The sequence below is a fragment of the Loxodonta africana genome, chromosome 9 (assembly GCF_030014295.1).
Source record: "Loxodonta africana isolate mLoxAfr1 chromosome 9, mLoxAfr1.hap2, whole genome shotgun sequence".
Lineage (NCBI taxonomy): Eukaryota > Metazoa > Chordata > Mammalia > Proboscidea > Elephantidae > Loxodonta > Loxodonta africana.
The window spans coordinates 45,898,286-45,919,261 of NC_087350.1; the positions used below are offsets into that span (position 1 = coordinate 45,898,286).

The 20,976-nt window shown below is 52.1% G+C and overlaps 1 protein-coding gene across 1 annotated transcript in view; it reads right to left on the bottom strand.

Annotated features, from left to right (window-relative positions):
- PRRX2 (paired related homeobox 2) overlaps positions 1-14,794 on the bottom strand; it is a 51,448-nt gene extending 36,654 nt beyond the window's left edge. Inside the window, exon 1 of the mRNA XM_003407623.4 lies at positions 14,293-14,794. Coding sequence (XP_003407671.2) covers positions 14,293-14,554 — 262 coding nt within the window. The 5' untranslated portion in view covers positions 14,555-14,794. The remainder of the gene's footprint in view (positions 1-14,292) is intronic.
- Between the last annotated feature and the right edge of the window lie 6,182 nt (positions 14,795-20,976).

Genomic DNA, 20,976 nt, shown 5'->3' on the forward strand with positions numbered 1-20,976 from the left:
CTGTCCTTCCAGAGGGGAGACCCTAGGTCACCGGGCAGGGCTGGGCTGTGTGGTCAGGGCAGAGGGGTTTGGGACCTGTAGGGGGACTTAGGGGGCTGGATAGCCTGTCTCAATTCCGGACAGCATAGTTGGGTACCAGCAACGGCCACTGGGGCAAACTCCTGGGACTCAGAACTCTGTTCCTAATCTCAGCTCCTCTTCCTGTGGGGCCTTAGGAAACAGTTCCCTTGGTTTTTCCATCTGTGAAAGGGGCTCGACAGTCCTGAGCCATGCATCTGCCCTAGGATCCCCTCCGCCTGCGTGGGTCAGGGAGAAGCTTAGGTTTCTGTTCAGCAACCCCTTCTCGAGAGGTGTTGGGTCTCCTTGCCCTCCTCCCAAGTATCAGGGAGAGTGAGAGAAAAAATGAACTGGTGTTTATTGAGCACCTACTAGGGGCCACCCACTTGATCTCATCAACTCCTCTGAACAACCCCAAGCCCCAGGGACTATTATGATGCCCATTTTGCAGATGAGGAATTTGAGGCCCAGAGAGATGAAAGCATTTCCCCAAATCACCCAGAAAGTGACGGGGAGGCCCGGGCAGGTATCCCGAAGGCAGTATATCCTGCCTCTGAGAAGGTGGTGGCCTTCTGACAGTGGGGACCCCCTGGAGCTCTCTGGGGCCGATTCCCCATTTCTGTGCCTGCATCACCAGTGTGGTGTGCTGGGAAAATGAGGGTTGTGCTTGCCCTAAGATCCCCTCAGCCTGTGTGGGTCAGGGAGAAGCTTGGGTTTCTATTCAGCAACCCCTTCTCGAGAGGTGTTGGGTCTCCTTGCCCTTCCCTTCCTGAACGAGCCTGGGTAAAGTCAGAGTGAGACCAGCCTGTGTGCTCAGGGCCAGGACGAGTGGGAGACACAGGCCCAGTACCACCATGTCCTCACTGCGTAACCCATCATTCTGGGCCTCAGCTTCCTCATCTGGAAGTTGGAGCAATAAGGCTGCCCACCCCTTTGGGTGTCTGGGAAGACGTAATGAGATGATCCATGCAGAAGGCTTAGCACACAGTAGGTGCACAATAATTGGTCCTAACTGTTGGGATCCACAGTGATGATGATGATGAAGCTGTGCGTGCTCACAGCCACTCCCACCCATCATCCAGCTAAACTATCCCGACTCTCCCACGCACCCCAAACTCCCTCCAGTCCTCACGGGATGCAGGATTTGTACCCCACCAATCTGGGACAGCCTTCCTCATCTTGTTAATGGATCTGTTAACGAAACTTCCCTCTCAGGGTCTTCATGGAGCTGTGGCACACAGCCCTGGTATTGGGTACGTGACATTGTGAATTCACCACCTTGGTGGCTATTCAGTTGCCTCTCCTCCCATACCTCCCCTGACCCCTGCTCGGCAGCCATCCTGCCGACAGTGGGTTGGTGAGCCCAATGCTGGCTCTGGCTCCGAACAGCTCCTAGACCCTCCCCTGCCCACCTGAGGCCCCGGGCTCCTGAGATGGTCCAGCTCTCAGAGCTGCTAGGCCTGGGTCAGATGGGGCGGGGCAGCCATTCAGGGGCTGTGGCAGTCGGAGCAGCCTAGGGGCTTGGGACAACCAGGACACAAGTGCTGCCCAGAGTCAGCCACTCACTTCCTGGGTGTCGGGGAACATGTGCTCACCGAGAGAGCCACTGGGCAAGGCCTGGGTGCTCTCTGATCCTCCACAACCTCCATGACCCACAGAAAGCATCCCCACCCTCTTAATGCAAAAAGCACAAATCTGGAACAAGACTTTGCTGCTTCCCACACCTCTGCTCCTGGAACAAGCTAAGCTCTTTCCCACCCCTGAGCCTTTGCATCTGGTCTTCCCTCCCTCTGAGCCCCCTCTCCCACCTCTTCTGGTTGACTCCAACTCGTCCTCCAGGTCCTCCCTCCAAAAGTCTTCTCTGACCCTCCAGACCAGGTCGGGCCCCATGACCTGTTGTCATAGCAGCCCAGATGTCTCCTTTGTAGCAGGGACCACACCTGCACAGGGCCTGGCACAAACTATGTGCTCAACAAATGTTTGCGGTAGGAAGGGAGGAAGGGAGGAAGGCATCACAGCATGCCTCCCCACTTCTCCTCCCTAGAGAGAGAAGCCAGCCCCTTAAAAAAGCAGCCCCCCTTTGAGTGCGGCTCCACCCAGCTTTGAATTCCCTGCAACAGCCACAGTTTTCTTTAAACAACGGCCCTGCTTTCAGTTGGCATTAGAACTTTGCCCTTTTTTTTTCCTTCCCGGTGAAACCAGAGTAGTCCGTTTTTACTTCTTGTCTCCAGCAATTTCCCTCTTCTAGCCCTGACACTCTCCTCACCGGGAGGATGTGGTGGCAGGGCGGCTGGCCTTCCAATTAAAACACGATGTCTCTCAGAAATACGAGATGCCCAAAGGTGGGGGCCCCTCCCTGGCTCACACCCCCACCCAGGCCCTTCTATCACAGCACAGTCCAGAACCCCCTTGCCTGGCTGAGACATGGGCCAGGGTCTGCACAGGTGTGTCCTGGGAAAGCAGAGCCACAGGGAGGGCCTTCCTCAGGGCACTGGAGATGGTTCAGGACAGGACAAGAGCCAGGGAGACGGGGAGGGGGAATCCCTCCCTGGCAGGGCCTGGGACTTTATCAGGACACTGACGCTCCATGGCCATCTGGAGACCCAGTATGGGGTGTCGTACTTGGGCTCTGGGGATCACTGCATATTTCCTGGGTAACCTTGGGCAAGTCACTTTGCCTTCCCGAGTCTCCATTTTCTCATCTGTACAATGGGGATAATGCTTAACTTCCCTCATAAAGCTGATGGTAAGAGCTGGATAACAGGGAGCTACTTGCCTTTGCGTTCAGCTCCCTGAGATTAGAAACCAGGTCTGGCCTCCTCTCTGGGGTTCTCGCAGCAGGATATCTCAAGACAACAGACATGTGCATTCGATGAATGAGCCAATCAATGAATGAATGAATTCCATCCAGTTTTTTTGGAACCAAAGAGCAGGGCAGATCTTGGGGGTGCTGTGCATGGAGTTTAACATCCAGGCTCTTAGGGGATGGCAGGAGAGCCTCTTTTCTCCGGCTTCATCATGAGGGGAACAGGGAACAAAATGCCAATCTGTCTTTTCTTTCAACTTTGGGATATTTTTTCTGGATTTTACTCCTTCGTCTGGGATACATACAGCCCTTCCTTCTTTAGGTCTGAGGCCAGATTGCAATACTTGAATGGATGCCCTTTCCCCTCTGAGCCTTGGGGATCATGCTTTAGGTCCTGGAGAAGGATTCAGAGGTCCCAGCCCCCTACCCTGAAAGACATCTGCATTCAAAGGCCCTCTGGCTTCCATACTCACAGGGTTAGCAGTGGGGACTTTGAGGGGCCACCTGGCCCCAGTGAGGGTAGGGTGAGCCTTCTCTCTCTGAGTTGAACCCATCCCATCCTGCCATCAGCTATAGACTGGAAGCCCTCTGAGGGCAGGGGCTGTGTCAGATCCACTTCCGAAAGCCTACCATCCTTAGCACAGGACTTGTGCCTCTGTGCTTCACAGCATTGTGAAAAGGGTGTCAGCCCTGAGGCTCCAAACTGCGCTTCTCCACCTGCTATGTGACCTTGGGCAAGTCTCTTAACCTCTCTGAACCTCTGTTTTCTCAGCTATAGTCGTAATAGTAGATGTCCTTTCTGAGCACTTGTCATGTACTCAGGCTGAGCATTCTGCTTCCATCATCTCACCAAATCTTTAAGACCACCCTGCACGGTGGGTACGATTCTTATCTTCACATGACACATGAGGGGCTTGGAGAGAAGAAGAAACTTGCCAAGGTCACACAGGTGGTCAGGGGCTTGACCAGGGCTCAAATCCTGGCTTCTCGTTTCCCATGCTCTTGTCCATACTGCCCCTAAAGTGAAGGATTGTAATGCTCTATGCCCAGGGCTGGACTATATGAAGAACAGGGCATCAGTGTTGGAGGAAGACTCATTAACAACCTGTATTATGCAGATGACACAACCTTGCTTGCTGAAAGTCAAGAGGACTTGAGGCACTTGCTGATGAAGACTAAAGACCACAGCCTTCAGCATGGATAACACCTCAACACAAAGAAAACAAAAATCCTAACAACTGGACCAATAAGCAACATCATGATAAACGGAAAGAAGACTGAGGTTGTCGAGGATTTCATTTTACTCGGATCTACAATCAACACCCATGGAAGCAGCAGCCAAGAAATCAAAAGATGCACTGCATTGGGCAAATCGACTGCAAGAGATCTCTTTAAAATGTTAAAAATCAGAGATGTTACTTTGAGGACTAAGGTGCGCGTGACCTGAGCCATGGTGTTTTCAATCACCCCATATGCATGGAAAAGCTGGACAATGAATAACTAAGATCAAAGACGAATTGACGCCTTTGAATTGTGGTGCTGGTGAAGAATACTGAATATACCATGGACTGGGAAAGAACGAACAAATCTGTTGTGGAAGAAATACAACCAGAACGCTCCTTAGAAGCAAGGATGACGAGACTACGTCTCACATACTTTGGACATGTTGTTAGGAGGGATCAGCCCCTGGAGAAGGACATTATGCTTGGTAAAGTAGAGGGTCAGCGAAAAAGAGGAAGACCCTCAACGAGATGGATTGACACAGTGGCTGCAATAATGGGCTCGAGCTTAGCAACAGTTGTGAGGATGGTGTAGGACTGGACAGTGTTTCGTTCTGTTGTGCATAGGGTCACTATGAGTCAAAACCGACTCGACAGCACCTAACAACAACGCCCAGGGCACTCACTGTCCCCGTGCAAACAGACCTTCATGTTACTGGTTATCACCAGCAAGAAGAAAGGACTGACTAGCTGAGTTGGAGGAGTGGCAGGGAAGGAGGCTCCCAGGTCCTGCAGGGTGCAGGAAGGGGCCTAGGAGAGCAGGGGTGAGATGCCAGCCACTCCAAAGGGCCCTGTACACCCCTGGGGTGAGGGCAGCCAAAACCTGAACCCACCTCACCCTAGCTGCCTGCTGGCTGGACCGGCCGCCCGTGGCACCATCTTGAGAGCATTAGGGGCTGTTGTTAACAGATGTTTTCTGTTATGTGTTATTTGTTAGTCTAATGAAAGGAGGTGCACTTGCCTCGATTGCAAGATCTCAGCATTCTGCAGGGGTTTTATATGGGAGGCCAGCGTGGAGCTCTGGCACGGCGAGGAGGAGGCCGCGAGGCCCCTGCCAGGCGCGCCTGGCGGCTCCCGCTTTGATTCCGAGGTTTGCAGCCATTCGTGTGGTAATTCCAGCTCTGGTTAAATGTCATTTTTAATAACACCGTCTCTGGTGTGTAAATGTCTGCACCCATGGTAAGAGGAGAGGCCAGGTGGGGGAGGGTGGTGGGTCAGGGAGAACAGGAAGAGAGGATGGGGGAGCGAGTGGCCAAAACTTGGGGCAAGGAGGCTGCCCCCAGGGGCAGTGGATCCCCAACTCCAGATGAGACTGTGAGGGGGGCCCTTGGGGTGAGTCTTATGGGCACTGCAGGGTGAGTCGGTTGGGGTGGGGCATTTTAGTCAGCTCCCCAGGTGACTAATGCAGGGAGCCCTGGGACCACACCTGGACAAACACAGAGGGGTAGCAGAGAGGAACAGGCTGGCAGGATGCTGGGAGAGGGCTTTTCCAGTGACAGGAGTGACAGAGACCCCTGGCTCAGAAGTGAGGCTTCCACCCCTTCCCTCCTGCCCCTGCCAAGCCCCTGCTAGAGGGGGTCGGGATGCGTAATAAGTGAGAGACAGAAATCTTCCCCTATGGCAGTGCCCCCTTCATTCCAACCCCTGGGCTGCCTTGGGGCGGTACACAGTAGGTACTCATTGAATGCTGCTGGATGGTCAATAGTGAGGTTGGGAGGACTCCTGCACACAGGTCTCTGGGGATGTGAGAGCTCAGAGCAGCTCCTTCTCCCTCCTGTACACCGGCCCTCCCCTCTCTATGCCCCAAAGAGGACCATTTAAAGAGAACAAACTGAGGAGGGTGATAGAGTACAGAGTCCGCTCCGGAAGGAGCCTTTGAGAGCATGTACTCTGGTGGCACTCACCCTTTAACGCACATAAAATCACTGGGCAAACCAAAAAACCCGTTGCTGTCAAGTTGATTGCGATTCCTAGCAACCCTACAGGACAAAGTAGAACTGCCCCATAGAGTTTCCAAGGAGTACCTGGTGGATTCGAACTCCTGACCTTTTGGTTAGCAGCCATAGCGCTTAAACATTACGCCACCAGGGTTTCAAAAAAAAAAAAAACACTGGGCAGACACTGTTAAATGCAAATGCCTAGGCCAGGATCCTAGAAAACCTGATTCCATAGTTTGAGGTGGAGTCTAACGCCATGCATTTTTAACCAGCTCCTCGGGTGCCCCTAATGCAGTGATTCCTGGGACCACACTTTGACAACACAGATGGTCCAAGCCCCTTGTTTTACAGTTGGGGATATTGTGGCTCAGACCAGGCTCAGAGAGGGTGTGTCCTGAATTGTTGGGTTGGGTAAGGCAAGGTGGGAACCCTGGTCCTGACTCCCAGTCTAAGGCCTTGTAGGCAGCAGTGCTACTGGAGGTGACATGTCCTCAGATGCCAGACCTCAACCAATTGAGGCACTCGCTCAGCTCTAGGATGGAGGGTCCCACGGTGGAAGTTTCTACTTCTCAAAACCTCTGTGCCTCCTCCTACCCTTTCACTGTCCTACATTCAGAATCTTCTCCAAAGCCTGCAATCTCCCCGGCAGCTCTCTGCCCACCACCCAGCCTCTTGGGTCTCCAGGTCCCAGCTTCTTGGCGTCTCCTTTGAGTCACCCCCGCTCCTTTCTAATCCCTTCCACTGGTCCCCAAAACCGGAAGGTGCCAGCCGCCCATCCCACACACAGAAAAACAGAATCAAACACAAAAAGGGACCAAAAATAATACCTTCCACAGCCTGCTCCATTTTTAGGACACAATAAAAAATACCATTACCCACCCATCAAGAGCTCCATGTGGCCCACGTCCTGTCATCCCAGAGCCCCTCAGAACCAGACTTCCCAGATGTAGAAGGGCCACCAAGCAGGGCGGTGAACTAGGGCACGGGGCAGCGAGAGTCACTGGGGAATCAATGCTTTTTCCGTCTTTTAACAACCTTTTTTCCCAGGACATCCTAAGAGTTTGTGGCTCCTGGGTTCTGGCCAGAGTCTGCCCTGCCTCTGCTGTGCTCGGCAAACCCATGTGTCCATGGAGGCCACGGCCTCTTCCTGGGCAGCTGTGTCTGGCTCGGCCCCTCCCGCACTGCGGAGCGCGCTGCAACCCACTAAAAAAAAAAAAAAAAAAAAAATTTTTTTTTTTTTTTTACTAGCCACTGCCAAATGAGCACCTTCTCCCTCTTCCTCCTCTCAGGGCCTCAAATCCCACCACAGCCTCCCTTCCTCTGCCCAGTCTTCATGGGAGCCAGGCGAGATAACGTCCTTCAACCTCCACCTGTCTGAATAGGAAGCTCCCATGGCTCTCTCCTATTCACCACCTTACAGAAGGCACTTAATCCTTGGCCCACACCCAAACAGATAATGTCCACTCACAAGCTGCCCGCAGCCACCTGCCCACTGGGAGCCTGGGCTTGGAAATTTGGGCTGCGTGTTGTTTCTGACAGGGTGTGAGTGTGTGACATGGGTGTGTATGTCTGTGGTCTGTAAGACTGGGAAGTCCAGACCACCATGTGGTCCCCAAATGCCAGCCCACAACCAAGTTTTCACTGACCTACTGTGAATAAGAAAAATAGGGGTAATTAGTGAGTTTTTTGTCAAGCTACAGTGAGTCAGTTTTGAGGGCTGTCTTTACCCTGAGATGAAGAAAATAAAAGTCTTTCTTGAATGTAAGGATGGGGGCAACGAGATGGTAGTTGTTGTGAGTAACGGCTTTTCTTGGCAAAATTTTAAAACTAGCCACTCTATGCCAGTTCTTTCAAGTTCCTGGAAATGTCACTGTGGCTTGAAATCAGAAAGTCTGGAAACCTCAAAGCTAGATTCTGAGCCTTTGAGACAGGCAGTGGGAGCTCCTGACCTAACACATAGTCGATACTCAGAAAATGATTGTGGTATGAATGAATGAATGAATGAATGAGTACCTACAGGAGGTGAAGGTAGAGTAGGGAAGGGAGCTGTCTACCACTGTTCCTCAGAGACCCTCGATAGCTACCCCCATGTCCCAGGCAGCTAGATACAGCCCCATGGAGGGTGAGTAAGGCCCTTTCAGTTGTTTCTGGGAAGCAGGTGTGGGGACCCACCACTCACTCACACAGCTTCAATGCCCCCACGCAAATCTGGTTAGTTCTGAGCCTGCCAGGCCTGACCTGTGACCCAGGCCAGGCTGCTGAGAGTATTGAGGATGCCCCGCTCCTGGCTGCCCCATAGTCCCCTGAATGCAGCCCAAATCTGCTCAGGGGCAGACATCCCTGATCAGACAGTGCCCAGTATTGTCACTGACTGGCTTTAGACAGTTGTTAAGGGTAGAGGCTTTAGAACAGGATAGGCCTGGGTGAGAATACTGGCTCCTGTGGGAACTTTTCTAAGCCTCAGTTTCTCTTTCCATAAAATGGGGATAATAAAAGGACCCACTTCACACAGTTGGTGGGAAGATTACCCAGGATGATGCATGTGAAGCCCCAGCCAGACACACAGTAAGAACTCGGTTAACCTCCCTGCAAGTGTTCCTGGTCATTCTTGCCACATCCCATGTCCCTTCTATTCCACTCCCACAGCCTCCAGCCCCAGGTCAGCAACCCAGCCAGGTTCTAACACCAGTGCCCCTTTTTTATAGGCTGTTCGGGGGAAGCACTGTTTTCCCCTTAGACTACCCTAGGGTACACTTCTGCCATGGGTCCGCGCTGTCCCTTCTGGGCTGTGACAACACAGAAGTGTCCCCAGTTCTGCCTTGTCCAGTCTGAGTTCACATCCCTGCCAGGGACAAGCCATGGAAAACCCTTCCTTCCTGTCTCTACCCACTTAGAAATCTTAACATGCATACAGTCTCCATCCCAACAGTCCTACTGTGTGCCAGCCCTCAAGGCTCATCTCCCCCTGCCCCCTCAGTCACCTGAGCAAACTTCGGGCTGAGTCTCCCCAACAACCAGGCAGGGTTTCCCCTGCCCGTTCCTTCAGCCCAAACACATATACTGAGCTGTGCAGGAGAGAATTCTGGACTTGGGATCCTGAAACAAATCCCACCCCTGCCTCCCTATTGGTGAGACCCTGGCAAGTCGCTTTCCCTCTCTGGACGATCACTGGCTCTGCCTGATTTACAGGGTTGCTGTGAGCATCACAATGAACTATAATGGAGACTCTTTGTTGAACACCTACCATGTGCAAGGCACAGTGCTTGGCACCTCACATCCACTCAGGACTCACCACACTTCTGCGAGGGCACTACTATCCATCATTCCTATTTCACAGATGACAACACTGAGTCTCAGGGTGCTTTCTAGGCTCAAGGGTAGTGTGTGTGCAGACACTATCATTACTGCTCCAAAGTTACTTTTCCAGGGTCTTCTGAGAAGGGACAATGACAGCTCCAGCCCTGCTGAGCTTCTGCCCATGGAAAGGGTCCTTGTGGGGGCTCTGGCCAGTCTAAGGCCTCTGTGCCAGGCCCTCAAGCTCTACCCAGATATTACATCAGATACAGAAGCAAGGTCACCCTAGAGCCATGAATGACGAGCTACATAGATAGCAAGTACCCTCCCTGCTGACAAAAAGCCAGAGATGGAGACCATCATCACCCACCCTGGGAGACCCAGCGGTTCTCAGACTGAAGCCCCCCAGCCTCCTGGCTGGTTCCTCAGCCTCTCACTCCACCTCCCCTCCCACCATCCCCTCCCCCTGGCATCTGGCCTCTGCCAAGAATCGCCCCCATCTGTCAGAGGGTCCAGGCAGCCAAGATCCAGGCTCAGTCACACCACTTCCCTGGGAGGCAGGGCCCACCACGGGCATTTTCTAATCCCAGGTCAAATCATAAAGCAGAATCAGGAGGGGCTCACAAACTCCTATGCACTGTCTTCCATCATGCAAGCAGGGAACAGTGTGACCTTGAGAGGGGATGTGACATACCCAAGGTCACACATGGAGACAGCAGCAAAAGCCAGGACCTGAACCTGGGTGTCTTGACTCCAAGTCCAGTGTTCCTTCAGTGCAGATGACTCTGTCCCCACCAGGAAAGGGACAAATGAGAAAGAAGGGAGGGAGGGAGAACACGCTCCTCTTGAAAAGGCCTGGACCTGAAGAAATCATTTTGTCTCTTTCCCCACCAGCCCTGCTACTGTTGGCTTCCTCCCACCTGGCCTCCTCCATAGCCCCAGAGGCTGCAGCTTCCCTTTTTCAGAATCAGTGCATTGGAGGCGGGTTAAAAACTGAAAGCAGATCTGACCCTCTCTTAAAAAATCAATGGTCCCTTAGGCCCTCCACTCCAGACCCTTGGGCCCTGTCTGCCCATGCCTAGCTCGGAGGAGGGGCAGGTCCCACTCCCCAAGCCAAACTCACTCTTCCCTTCCCCTCGCCTCCATTTACACAGCAGCTGCCGTGAAGGCCTGAGCCCAAGCTCCCAGCCCTGGGCTCCAGCTGCCACAACGTGGCCTGTGCCTTAGACTCCAAAGACCCACTGTGCCAAATCTCTGGAAGGTGGATCCTCTCCATTCTGCCTGCAGCAACAGGTACCAGCCCTGAACAATGACCGGGGGCGTCACCCTGACTGGCTCTGGGGGCTTTGTTTATTTTCTCAGTGTGTCCACAGTCCCTGTTTCCACCCTGCCCACAGGAGGGAATGCTTTAAAGAAAATCTCCGTTATTAATGTGGTTTCTTTTGTTGTAAGTCATCACAAAGGCAGCAAACGAGGCTTTATTTTCCTAACGTGCTTGGCATAGCTCAGCGCCCCGGCTCAGACCTCAGCATTTGATTTGGGAGGAACCCGAGACCCCAGTTTGTTCTGAGTCACCGATGAAGCCACAGCCTTCCCGGCCCGTTCCAGGGGGAGCCTGGTCTGGGAAAGTCATTGGCAGGAGTAGGCTATGTCTACTGAGTGGCTTTGTGAAAACAAAAGATTTAAAAAAAAATTTTTTTTGTTTGTTTGTTTTCTTAAATTTTCGCCTGCTAACCTTGCTGGTTGAAAATGCACCAATTTTCTAACACGTTTGTTCCCCGTGAACCTTAGAGCTCTAATAAGGTGTATCCCATCTCTCTTTGGTGTCTGTCTCTTTCTTCGGATTCAGAAAACAGCCCCAGAAGCCACAGGATGACCCACTTCCAAGTGTGCCTGAATCGTTGCAAGGAGCCAGACTCCTGCAGGTCCAGGACTGGAGAACTTGCCAGCCCGAGGCCCACGCTGCCTGGAGTCCTGAGCCCTGAGGTTGGTTTGTCCTCTTTGGAAAGGTGATGTGGGCTGGGCTCACCCTTCTCCCCCAGCTTTGGAGACTTCAAGACCTGGAGACCCACAGTTAGCTGCAGAGGGATGGGATGTCTGCCCTGCATCCTCCTCCCTCCGCCCCTGCCTTTCAGGCCGACCCAGAGAGAGGGATTCTCACAGGGCAGGGGTGGGGAGTGGTCAGCCACAGCATCCAGCTCCCTCTCCAGGAAATACCGCTTGGCAGCAGGCTCCCCATTTGGCTTTAGGGGGCTGCTTGATTCTACATATAGCTTTTGGATTTCATGGGCTAGTGATTCTTTTTTTTTTTTTTTTTCCAATTTGAGGAACAGGCATAGGATTACCACTTACTAATTTCGCCAAGTAAGGACATTAAAATAAGATGGTCTCCAGTGAGTATCACTGTTATTTTGTAAAAGAAAGATGTTTAACATTTTAAAAAGTAGGAAAGATACAATGTCAAAGACAGTGAATCCTTTGAACTGGACTTTTTAGCTTCTTGATAAACTCTCTAAATTGTCCACATTTTTCTCGTTTACTGAGGCTTGGAGAAAAATCTCCCTGGGGGCCAAGAGCACTGAGCTGGACCTGTGGTTGTCAGTCCTCCTCTGGGCCAAGGTCTGGGCAGAGTTTCCAAGGTGGGAGCCAGCCTATGAGTGCCTCGGTGACCCCGGCCCCATGCCTCTCACAGATGAGGGGGAGGAGACGCCTGCCCTGGGTACACACTGACTGACTGCTGTCTTCGGGCCCTGTCCCACCTCACCCCACACACAGCAAGTCCCTTGTCCCCAAACGCACCTGTGCTTGGGTATTCCCAATGTGCTGAAGCCCCTCTTCAGGAAAAGGCCCATGGGCCTCATGGGCCCTCATGGAGGGTGGCAGAGCCCAGGCTCACATCCCAGTTCACACTAGCTGTCCTGGGATTCCAGGGGAAAACTGCCATTCAGAGACCTTCTGCACTGTCTCAGGGAGAAGCGAGGTCTTCCACTGGCTGGGGGCCAGGGCAGAAATGGGCATCCCACCCCCTGGCCAGGATGAGGGTACAAAATGCCTCGGTCTACTTTCTTTTTCCTCATCGCTTCTGTGTGCTCTTCTTTCATTTTCCTCCACCCCACCCTTGCTCCCTTTTTTCTCTTTTTTGTCTCCCTTCTTTCCCTTCACCTTCAATTTGTTCCTCCTTCTTTCCCCCGCACCTAAAGGGTCCCCTATGTGTCCAGGAAAAATAAGAGACCTCTGTCTATGCCGGAGGGTGAGGAAAAGGCTGACTCAGAGCTGCTCCTCCCAAAAGACCTGAGCTCCTCAACTGACATGTGGCTAGTTTTTACCCCTGGTCACACCCTTCACCTTCCTATCAGAGATCTAAACCCCAACTCCCTGAGGTGGATCTGCCCACTTCCTGCTCACTCCAGAGGGTGAAGACAGCTGGGAGTCCACAGAGCTGGCAGGCAGTGGATGCCACTTAGCTGGCCACAGTAGTTCCCTGTGAGGGAGCCAGGGCCTTCACCTCCATGGCAGGCAGCCGCGCACAGCCCCACCAAATGCACCACAGGCTGGAGGCCCTCCTGAAGGCACACAGCAAAATGCAGGCATGTGTCAGGCGAGCCCCCAGCAAACGCACATGCTCCCGGACACGGTTTCAGACTAGGCTGCAGTCACCCTGTCTTTCCCTGCACCTCCTCTCATCTGAGAAACCAGAGGCATGCAGCTAGCTGGGCACCCCTGAGCCCTAGAGGCTGGTGCAGGGGGTGGGGGTACCCAGGGGTAGTGGTAAGGCTGCTGGAGTCAGGAGGGTGACTCTTAAAGGTCCTAGAGCCTCCAGCAGCCCAGCCTACACCTCGGAACTGGGGAATAGGGGCTGTAGTCTCTTTAGATGGATTCTTTGGCTGGGGTGGGGTGCCACCCCCTCTTCAGGGTGTAGGTGAACTGCCAGACTCTGTACACCCCTCCCCTAACCCACCTTCTCACACACAGCTGTCCAGGGCTGCCTGGGACCTTTGCTGTGTCTCCATCTTCTCCTGCCTCCCCTCCCCACCACCCCCACTTCTTACCTACAACTCAGGATTCTGTTTGACTTTTTTAAAAAGCCACTTGGGTGGGTTGTTTGTTTTCAAAGCCCCTTCCTAATGACCTTTAACCTCGGAGGGTGAGGAGAGGCCTGGTTGGCTAGGCCAGAGCCTTCTGGGCAGGGTCACCGAGCTTAGGAAGCTGCTCTGTGGGGGCAAGCTTGGGGGAGGGAGGCAGGCGTCCCCAGCCTAGCCAAAGACTGTATCTAAAGAAGACCTAGTAGGATCTAGGGGGTGCACAGACTTTGAACGCCAGAAGTGTGACACGTGTGAAGGAGCTTTGCCACTCTAAAGCCTCAGTTTCCCCATCTGTAACATGTCAATAATCACACCCACTGCCCAGGCTGTTTGGGAGTTAGGTGAGGGCTGGGCACACAGGTAGCTCAGCCCTCAGTGATTGCCAGTTACACATCCAAGGACTCTGTCTGGCCAAAAGAAGGGTCCCTCGCCCAGCTGAGAGTCCTAGTCAACCGCAGCCTATCCTGTCACTGATAGACAGCCATTCTGTGGCTATGGGGCCAACCATTAACTCCAGCGGCAGCGCCCAGAGCCCTTCCATGGCCGGGTCCGCATCCCGGGGAGGTCCCGCCGCTGTGTCTGCTCCGACGCGTCCTCGGGCAGGCAGCCTCCGTGCCACCCACTCCGCCCCTACTCTGGGGTCCGGCAGACTGAGCGCCAGCGTCTCCTGCTTGCTCCACTGGCGCCCCTGCGGCCCCGCGCCTCTCTGGCCCTGGCAGCCCGCGCCTCTTCTGCCCACTCCGCCCCGCACACCTTCGGCCCCGCATTTCCGTTCCCACGACCTCTCTCTCGGGTCCCGTGTCCCGGCCTGGCAGCCTGCGCCCGGGTGCACTTACCGTCCTGCGGCGTCGCCTCGCTGCCGCTGCTGCCCCCGGACGGGTCCCGCGCCGCGCCCTCCCGCGTCTCGGCCCTGGCGGCGGGACGCGCCGCAAGCCGCCCGGCCGCCGCCACCTCCTCCAGGTCCAGGAGGTGGCTCACGGTGAAGTTCTTGCGCGCCTGGGCGCAGTCGCCGGGCCCCAGCGCCGGCGGCGGCGGCGGCGGCCCCGGGCCCAGCGCTGGCTTGTCCAGGGTGAAGGCAGCGGTGGCGGCGCTGTCCATGCCCGCGAGCGGCCCGGGGCAGCAGGCGCGGGTCGCCGGCGCGGTCCGAGGCGGGGGTCGCCGGCGCGGGTCGGAGCGAGCGCGCCCCGGCCGCCCCACGCTTTGCCCCGCTAGCCGCCGCCTCCTCGCTCTGCGGCCGCCCCGGCCCGCCCGGCGCTGACGTCGGGGGGGAAACAAACTTTCTTCCCTCCCCTTCTCAGCCTCCTTCGCTCCCTCTGAAGTTGCTAAAAACACAGCTCCTCTGGCCACACGCCCCTTCTTGAAGCAAACCTCGCCCCCCTTTCTCTCCTCCCCCTCCTCCTCACCCTTGCCTCGCCTGCTCCCATCGCTCCGGCTTCGGCTGCTGGGGGCGCCCTCTGAAGGGGGTTCCCTCGCCCAGTCAGGCTGGAGGCTGGGGGTGGGGAGTGGGGCAGAAGAAGAGGTGTCCTTCCTTCACCCTCCCCACCCCATTTTAAGAAGTGAGAAAGTTCAGTGTGTTTTTTTAATCCCCCAAGAAGTGTCTGGGAAGGTGTTGAAGGAAGGATAGGCAGCCCCCCTTCCATTTACAAATTCCTCCCCACGTCGGGGAGAGCTCTGAGGTTTCCAGCTTCCACCCTCCCTACCCCACTATACGTTCCAAAGCCGCCCCCTGCCCCAGTGAAGAACCAGTTGTCTTTAAGCCTCCTTGCCCACCACACCTGGCCCCAAGGTTCTGTCTCCCGAACTCTTAGGCTTCCAGGAGGTAAGTATGCATCCCTCACCCTGGTGTCCAACACCCCCGCTGCTCCCTCCCCAGAAGGCTCCAGACCCTCCCCAAGGAAAACCAGCCTGGGAGGAAAGAGTTTTCCCTCCAGAATGCCTAGTATACACACAGAAGATAGACAGCCAGACTGACAGATGGGTGACAGGGAACAGCAGAGGCAAGCTCATGTCTCCACTTTTGTTTTTGTTTTTCAAGGAAAGCACAGAAAAGATGTACCTGGTGAGAGGTGAGCCGGGATGAGACTCAAAACCCTCCAGATGCCACAGGTCTTTCCCCAGGACGGCTGCTTGCTGGCCTGTCCCTCTGTCCTCCCTGCCATCAGCAAAGGGTCGGATGTCATATCAGCAAAAACAACCTCACCAGGAGAAGGCCTTTGTAATGTTCTCTCTGGGCTCTCACCCAAAAAAGCAGCCCTGCTCACTCCCAAACACCTGCAGAGCCCTAGCCTAGACTCTTCCAGTGATTTTCTCCCCTGCAGAAAGAAATCATCCCCAAATGAGGCCAGGTGTCCCACCACGTGGTATCAGCCACAGTGGCCCATCAGAGCACACCCGTGGTTAGGTTGAAGATTTGGAGATAATGGAGTTTTCTTCCTTGGAAAACCACCCCAAGGACTGTCCAGTGAGAAAGGGTTGGCAAAGGAGGCAGCAGCTTTCCTTCTCCCAGGGGAACTCAAGAGCACCAGCCTGGGCATCAGGGAGCCCTGGCACTACCCGCATTGCGTGTCGCAGAACAACTTCCTGAAGGACTGAGCAGGATGGGGTTGTTACTTGGTTCTGAATGCTGTCTGGGGTCTTGCCCCTGCCAGAGCACCCAGCAAGCCCACAGAGTGGGTGTCTTGGTCCCAGGAAGAGCATAGCCTAGTGTTCAGAAAAGCTTTATGTCAGAGTTTAGGTTCCTGGTCTTGCTGTGCCGTGTCCTGTTGCATGACCTCAAACATGTCCCCTTCCCTCTCTGAGCCCCAGGTCCTCACCAATAAAATGGGCCTAATCAAATACCTATCCCTTGGGCACTGTAGGGATTCTGTTGCTGGTGAAATCCTGGGTCTGTGGCCTAGAACACAGGGAAGGTTCTGTCAGCATAGGTCTACAGGGCTGGAAAGGGCTGAGAGATCATCCAGGTCCCACCCCCTTGGATGACAGATGAAGAAAATGAGGTAGCAAAGGCAGAGCTAAGAGAACCACTGAGATTGTTAGGTCAGATGGACAAAGTGAGGCCCAAAGCCAAGAAATGTCATGTTAAGGTCTCTCAGTGGGACCGGTGGTCACAATGGCCTCCTTCATTCACTCACATGTTCGTTCATCCTATGCACATTGAGAGATGATGCTCTACAGTGATTAGGAGCCTGGGCTCTGGCACCAGCCTGCTGGATTCAAACCTCAGTCTTTGAACTTCCTAACTGTGAACTAGTTAGCCTATTTCTTTCGGTTGCCTCTTCTGCAAAATGGGTTTTTCGAGTGATTAAATAAATTGGTATATGTGGGGCATCTGGCACCTAGCAAGTGCTCAATAAATGTTAACTATTATTTATTTTTAAAACATCTATTCTGAGAAGCAGTGCAGCTCAGTGGTAGCAAACCTGGAATCTAGAGCTGGGGGAAAGCCCAGCCCTTGGGCAAGAGCTCCAGCCCTGATCCAGCCTGGAAATACACCTGGAAACTCCATTAATCCAGGAAGGAGGGAACAGGATTCAAGGACTTGTTACCTCAAAGGGACATGGCTGAAAAATAGTTTCTGTGGTGGTTTAGATAAATCTGTAATGGTCCCAGACTAGGAAATTAAGAGAAAATAGGATTGCCATTTGTAACCTGTCAGTTCAACAAATAGTTATTGAGACTGGCACTGCTCTAGACAGGGGTAAAAATGGGGAGGCAGAAAGAGAAAGCAGAGAGGGTCTCTACTCTCCAAAGGGAGATTTCTTGGAGAATGAGCTGATCATTAAATGAAGGCTCCAGAGGCTGGGTCCTGAGTCTGACCTTGAGTGAGAATATTTGCCCTAGCCACAGAAAGCTCGCATGTTTAAAATTTTTTACTTTTCTTATTACAGAAGTAATATGCATATTGTTGAGATTTTAGAAAATGTAAGTAAAATTAAGAAAACGAGACTCACCTAAGTCACATCCCCAGGGATTCCTGAAGTGCAGTAGGCATTCAAGATCAAAGATAATCATTCTATTTATTCAATTTTTAATTGAAAACCTAGAAAAAGCAGTAAGACAAGAAAAAGAATTGAGCTGAAAATAATTTTAGAGTATATCTTTCTAGTTTATATATCTACATAGAGATACTCATAGATTTTTAAAGTGGAACTATGTCGTACCAACTGTTTTATAACCTGCTTTCCATGTCATTAAATAGTCCTATCCACCATTATTTTAATGAAAGCTTGGTGATACGTTATTACCTATTGCTGTACATCCATAATTATTTTCTTAAGAATGACTACCTAGAAATAGACTATCTACGTATGGTAGGGGAAACCCTGGTAGTGTAGTGGTTAGGTGCTATGGCTGCTAACCAAAGGGTTGGCAGTTCGAATCCACCAGGTGCTGCTTGGAAACTCTATGGGGCAGTTCTACTCTGTCCTATAGAGTTGCTATGAGTTGGAATCGACTCAACGGCACTGGGTTGTTTTTTTTTTTTTTTGGTTTAGGTATGGTAGGTAGAATAATGGCCTCCCAAAGATATCCATATCATAACCCATGGAAACCTGTGAATATGTCATGTTACATGGCAAAGGGGAATTAAGGTTGCAGATGGAATGAAAGCTGTTAATCAACTGTCCTTAAAAAGGGAGATTATCCTGGATTATTTGGGTGAGCCTCATGTAATCACAGAGTCCCAGGGTGGTGCAAAAAGTTAATATCCTCAGCTAACTGAAAGTTAGAAGTTCAAGTCCACCCAGAGGCACCTCAGGTGAAAGGGCTGGCAATCAACTACCCCAAAAAATCAGCCACTGAAAACCCTGTGGACTGCAGTTCTACTCTGACACACGTGAGGACACCAGGAGTCGAAATCGACTCGATGGTAACTTTCTTTTCTTTAACATAATTACAAGGTCCTTAAATGTGGAAACAGGAGGCCAAAGAGTCAGCGTCAGAGCGATATGACGTGAGAAAGACTCCACTGGCCATTACAAGCTTTGAAGATGGAAGGGCTCAAAGATTCTTCAAAACTGTGAGGCTTTTGATAAGAGTGCCAAATTGCCCCCCAGAAAGGCTGTATCAATTTATACTTCCGGCAGTTTCTCTGTATCCTTGCTCGAATGGGGTATTATAATTATTTTAAATTTCAAAAGGCATTTCATTATTTCCATCTGCATACCTTGAATTACTGGTGAAGGTAAGTATTTTTGTTATTGAATGGCCACTTGCATTTCTTACTTGTAAAATGTCTATTCATATTCACTACTCGTTTTTCTCTCTATTTCTTATTGAGTTAATTCAGCATTGTTCTTTAAACACCACAACCTGTATGAGACACTTGACGGTCAATTGCTCAAGGACCAGACCCATTTCACAGATGGGAAAACAAAGATCAAGATGAGATGGAATTCTATGACTCTTCTGATTCACCTGATCAGCCCCTGTGGCTGCATACCCAAAAACTTGTTCTGAAGAAGACAGTTTAGCAGGGGCAGCACACAGAGGTACACAGGTTAAATCTGTGTTCAGTATTGCATGTCAGGGGAATCGTAAACACTGCAGGCCAATGTGACTCAAATGTGATCAGGCGTGACCATGAGAGATCACAGGGTTCTGTAAATATTGTGTCAGGCTGCAATCACAGCAGGGCTCCCTGCTCATCCCAGACCCTGGTCTGCTCTGTGGGAAGTAGAGCTGAGCCCAAAGGGATAGGACATCTGGTCTCTCCCCCAGCTCGCTGCCCAGACTTTTCCAGGCCTCGGTTTCCTTCCTGAGGATCTCCGGGCCGACGCACCCTGCTGAAGTGTCTGGCTCTCAGCTCAGTGAGGGCTGAAATACTATACCCCTTTGAAAAATGTTTCTGATCCACCTACAAATCCAAACACTTACTCCATAATAGCAGGAGATCACACTGAATGAGCCTTACTGTAAGCCAGACAATTACTGACCCAAATTGCCTCTAGGCATCCTCATGGTTATCGTGCAAGGAGGGGGAGCTGAGGCTCGGGGAGCTTAAGCTCTGTGTTGGACTCCCAAACCCCAGCTCCTAAACAGGTGCCAAGCCGTTCCATAGAATTTAGGGCTGGGAAGTTATCTGTTTCTCTTAAAGATTTATGACCTCTCCTTTGAAAAACAACTAAATAATGAGACTTGGACAACCTATTGTGTTTACCTTTTTGCCTTGGCTACCAGGAAACCCAGAGCTAATTATAACACATGTTACGGCTTGAATTGTGTCCCAAAATGTGTGTCAACATGGCTAGGCCATGATTCCCAGTATTGTGTGGTTGTCCACCATTTTGTGATCTGATGTAATTACCTATGTGTTGTAAATCCTAACATCAATGGGTTTTTTATGACTTTAATGAGGCAGGATTACAGGCAGTTATGTTAACGAGGCAGGACTCAATCTAAAGGATTAGGTTGTATCTTGAGTTAATCTCTTTTGAGATATAAAAGAGAGAATCGATCAGAGAGGAGAGGAACTTCATCAGCACGAAGAATGAAGAGCCAGGAGCAGGGCACATCCTTTGGATTCAGGGTCCCTCCACTAAGAAGCTCCTAGACCAGGGGAAGATTGCTGACAAGGACCTTCCCCCAGAACCGACAGACAGAGGACTTCTCCTGGAGCTGGCGCCCTGAATTCGGACTTCTAGCCTCCTAAACTGTGAGAGAATAAACTTCTGTTTGTCAAAGCCGTCCACTTATGGTATGTCTGTTATAGCAGCACTGGATAACTAAGACAAAACACAGTCACAGTAACTGTATTGGGCTAGGTGGCAGATCAGTGTATTAGCTTCCCTTCTCCTTCCATGTGGCTTTTTTGTTTTCCTTTTTTAAATGTTTTTGCACTGGCCTTGAACCCCAAGTTCCACATTTTCCAGCTTTGTGGCATTAATTGAATCACTTAACCTAAGTTTCAGTTTCTTAATCTGTAAATTAGAGGTAATAACAGCACACGGTTGTTGCAAGAATCAAATGAAGTGATCCATGTAAAAAGTCCATCACAACCCTGGCATGTGGGAAATACTCAGTAAACATCACCTGTCAATATGTAAAAAGGCTTAGATACAGCCTAGGGTAGCAGAGAGAGCCCGGGCCTTAAGTCCAAAGAACTGGCTGGGTTGGAGGCCAGCTCCGCTGTGGACTTGCTGTGGGCCTTTGGGCTACACATTTGCCTCTCTAAGCCTCGGCTTCCTGTCTGTAAACTGCCTGCTGTGCCCTCTCAATACTGCATTTGCCAGGGACTTTGTCTTTTTCACGGTTGTGTCCCAGAGCCTTGCATAGAAGAAGACAGGAGAAGTCAGTATAGGCCTCTGACCTTGACACATAGTAGGGCTCCATACGTGGTTACCCTAGAGTGAATGGTGATCAAAATCCTTGTTGTCCAAACTGGCAGGAAACGCCTGGTCAGTGCAGGGGACTGTGCCTGGGCAGGCACTGGGCCAGCATCAGGGCAGGCCTGAGGTCCTGGTTTGGGGTGATGAGTTGAATACCCACTCTGGGCAGGGCTCTGGATGGCAGAGATTGGTGCC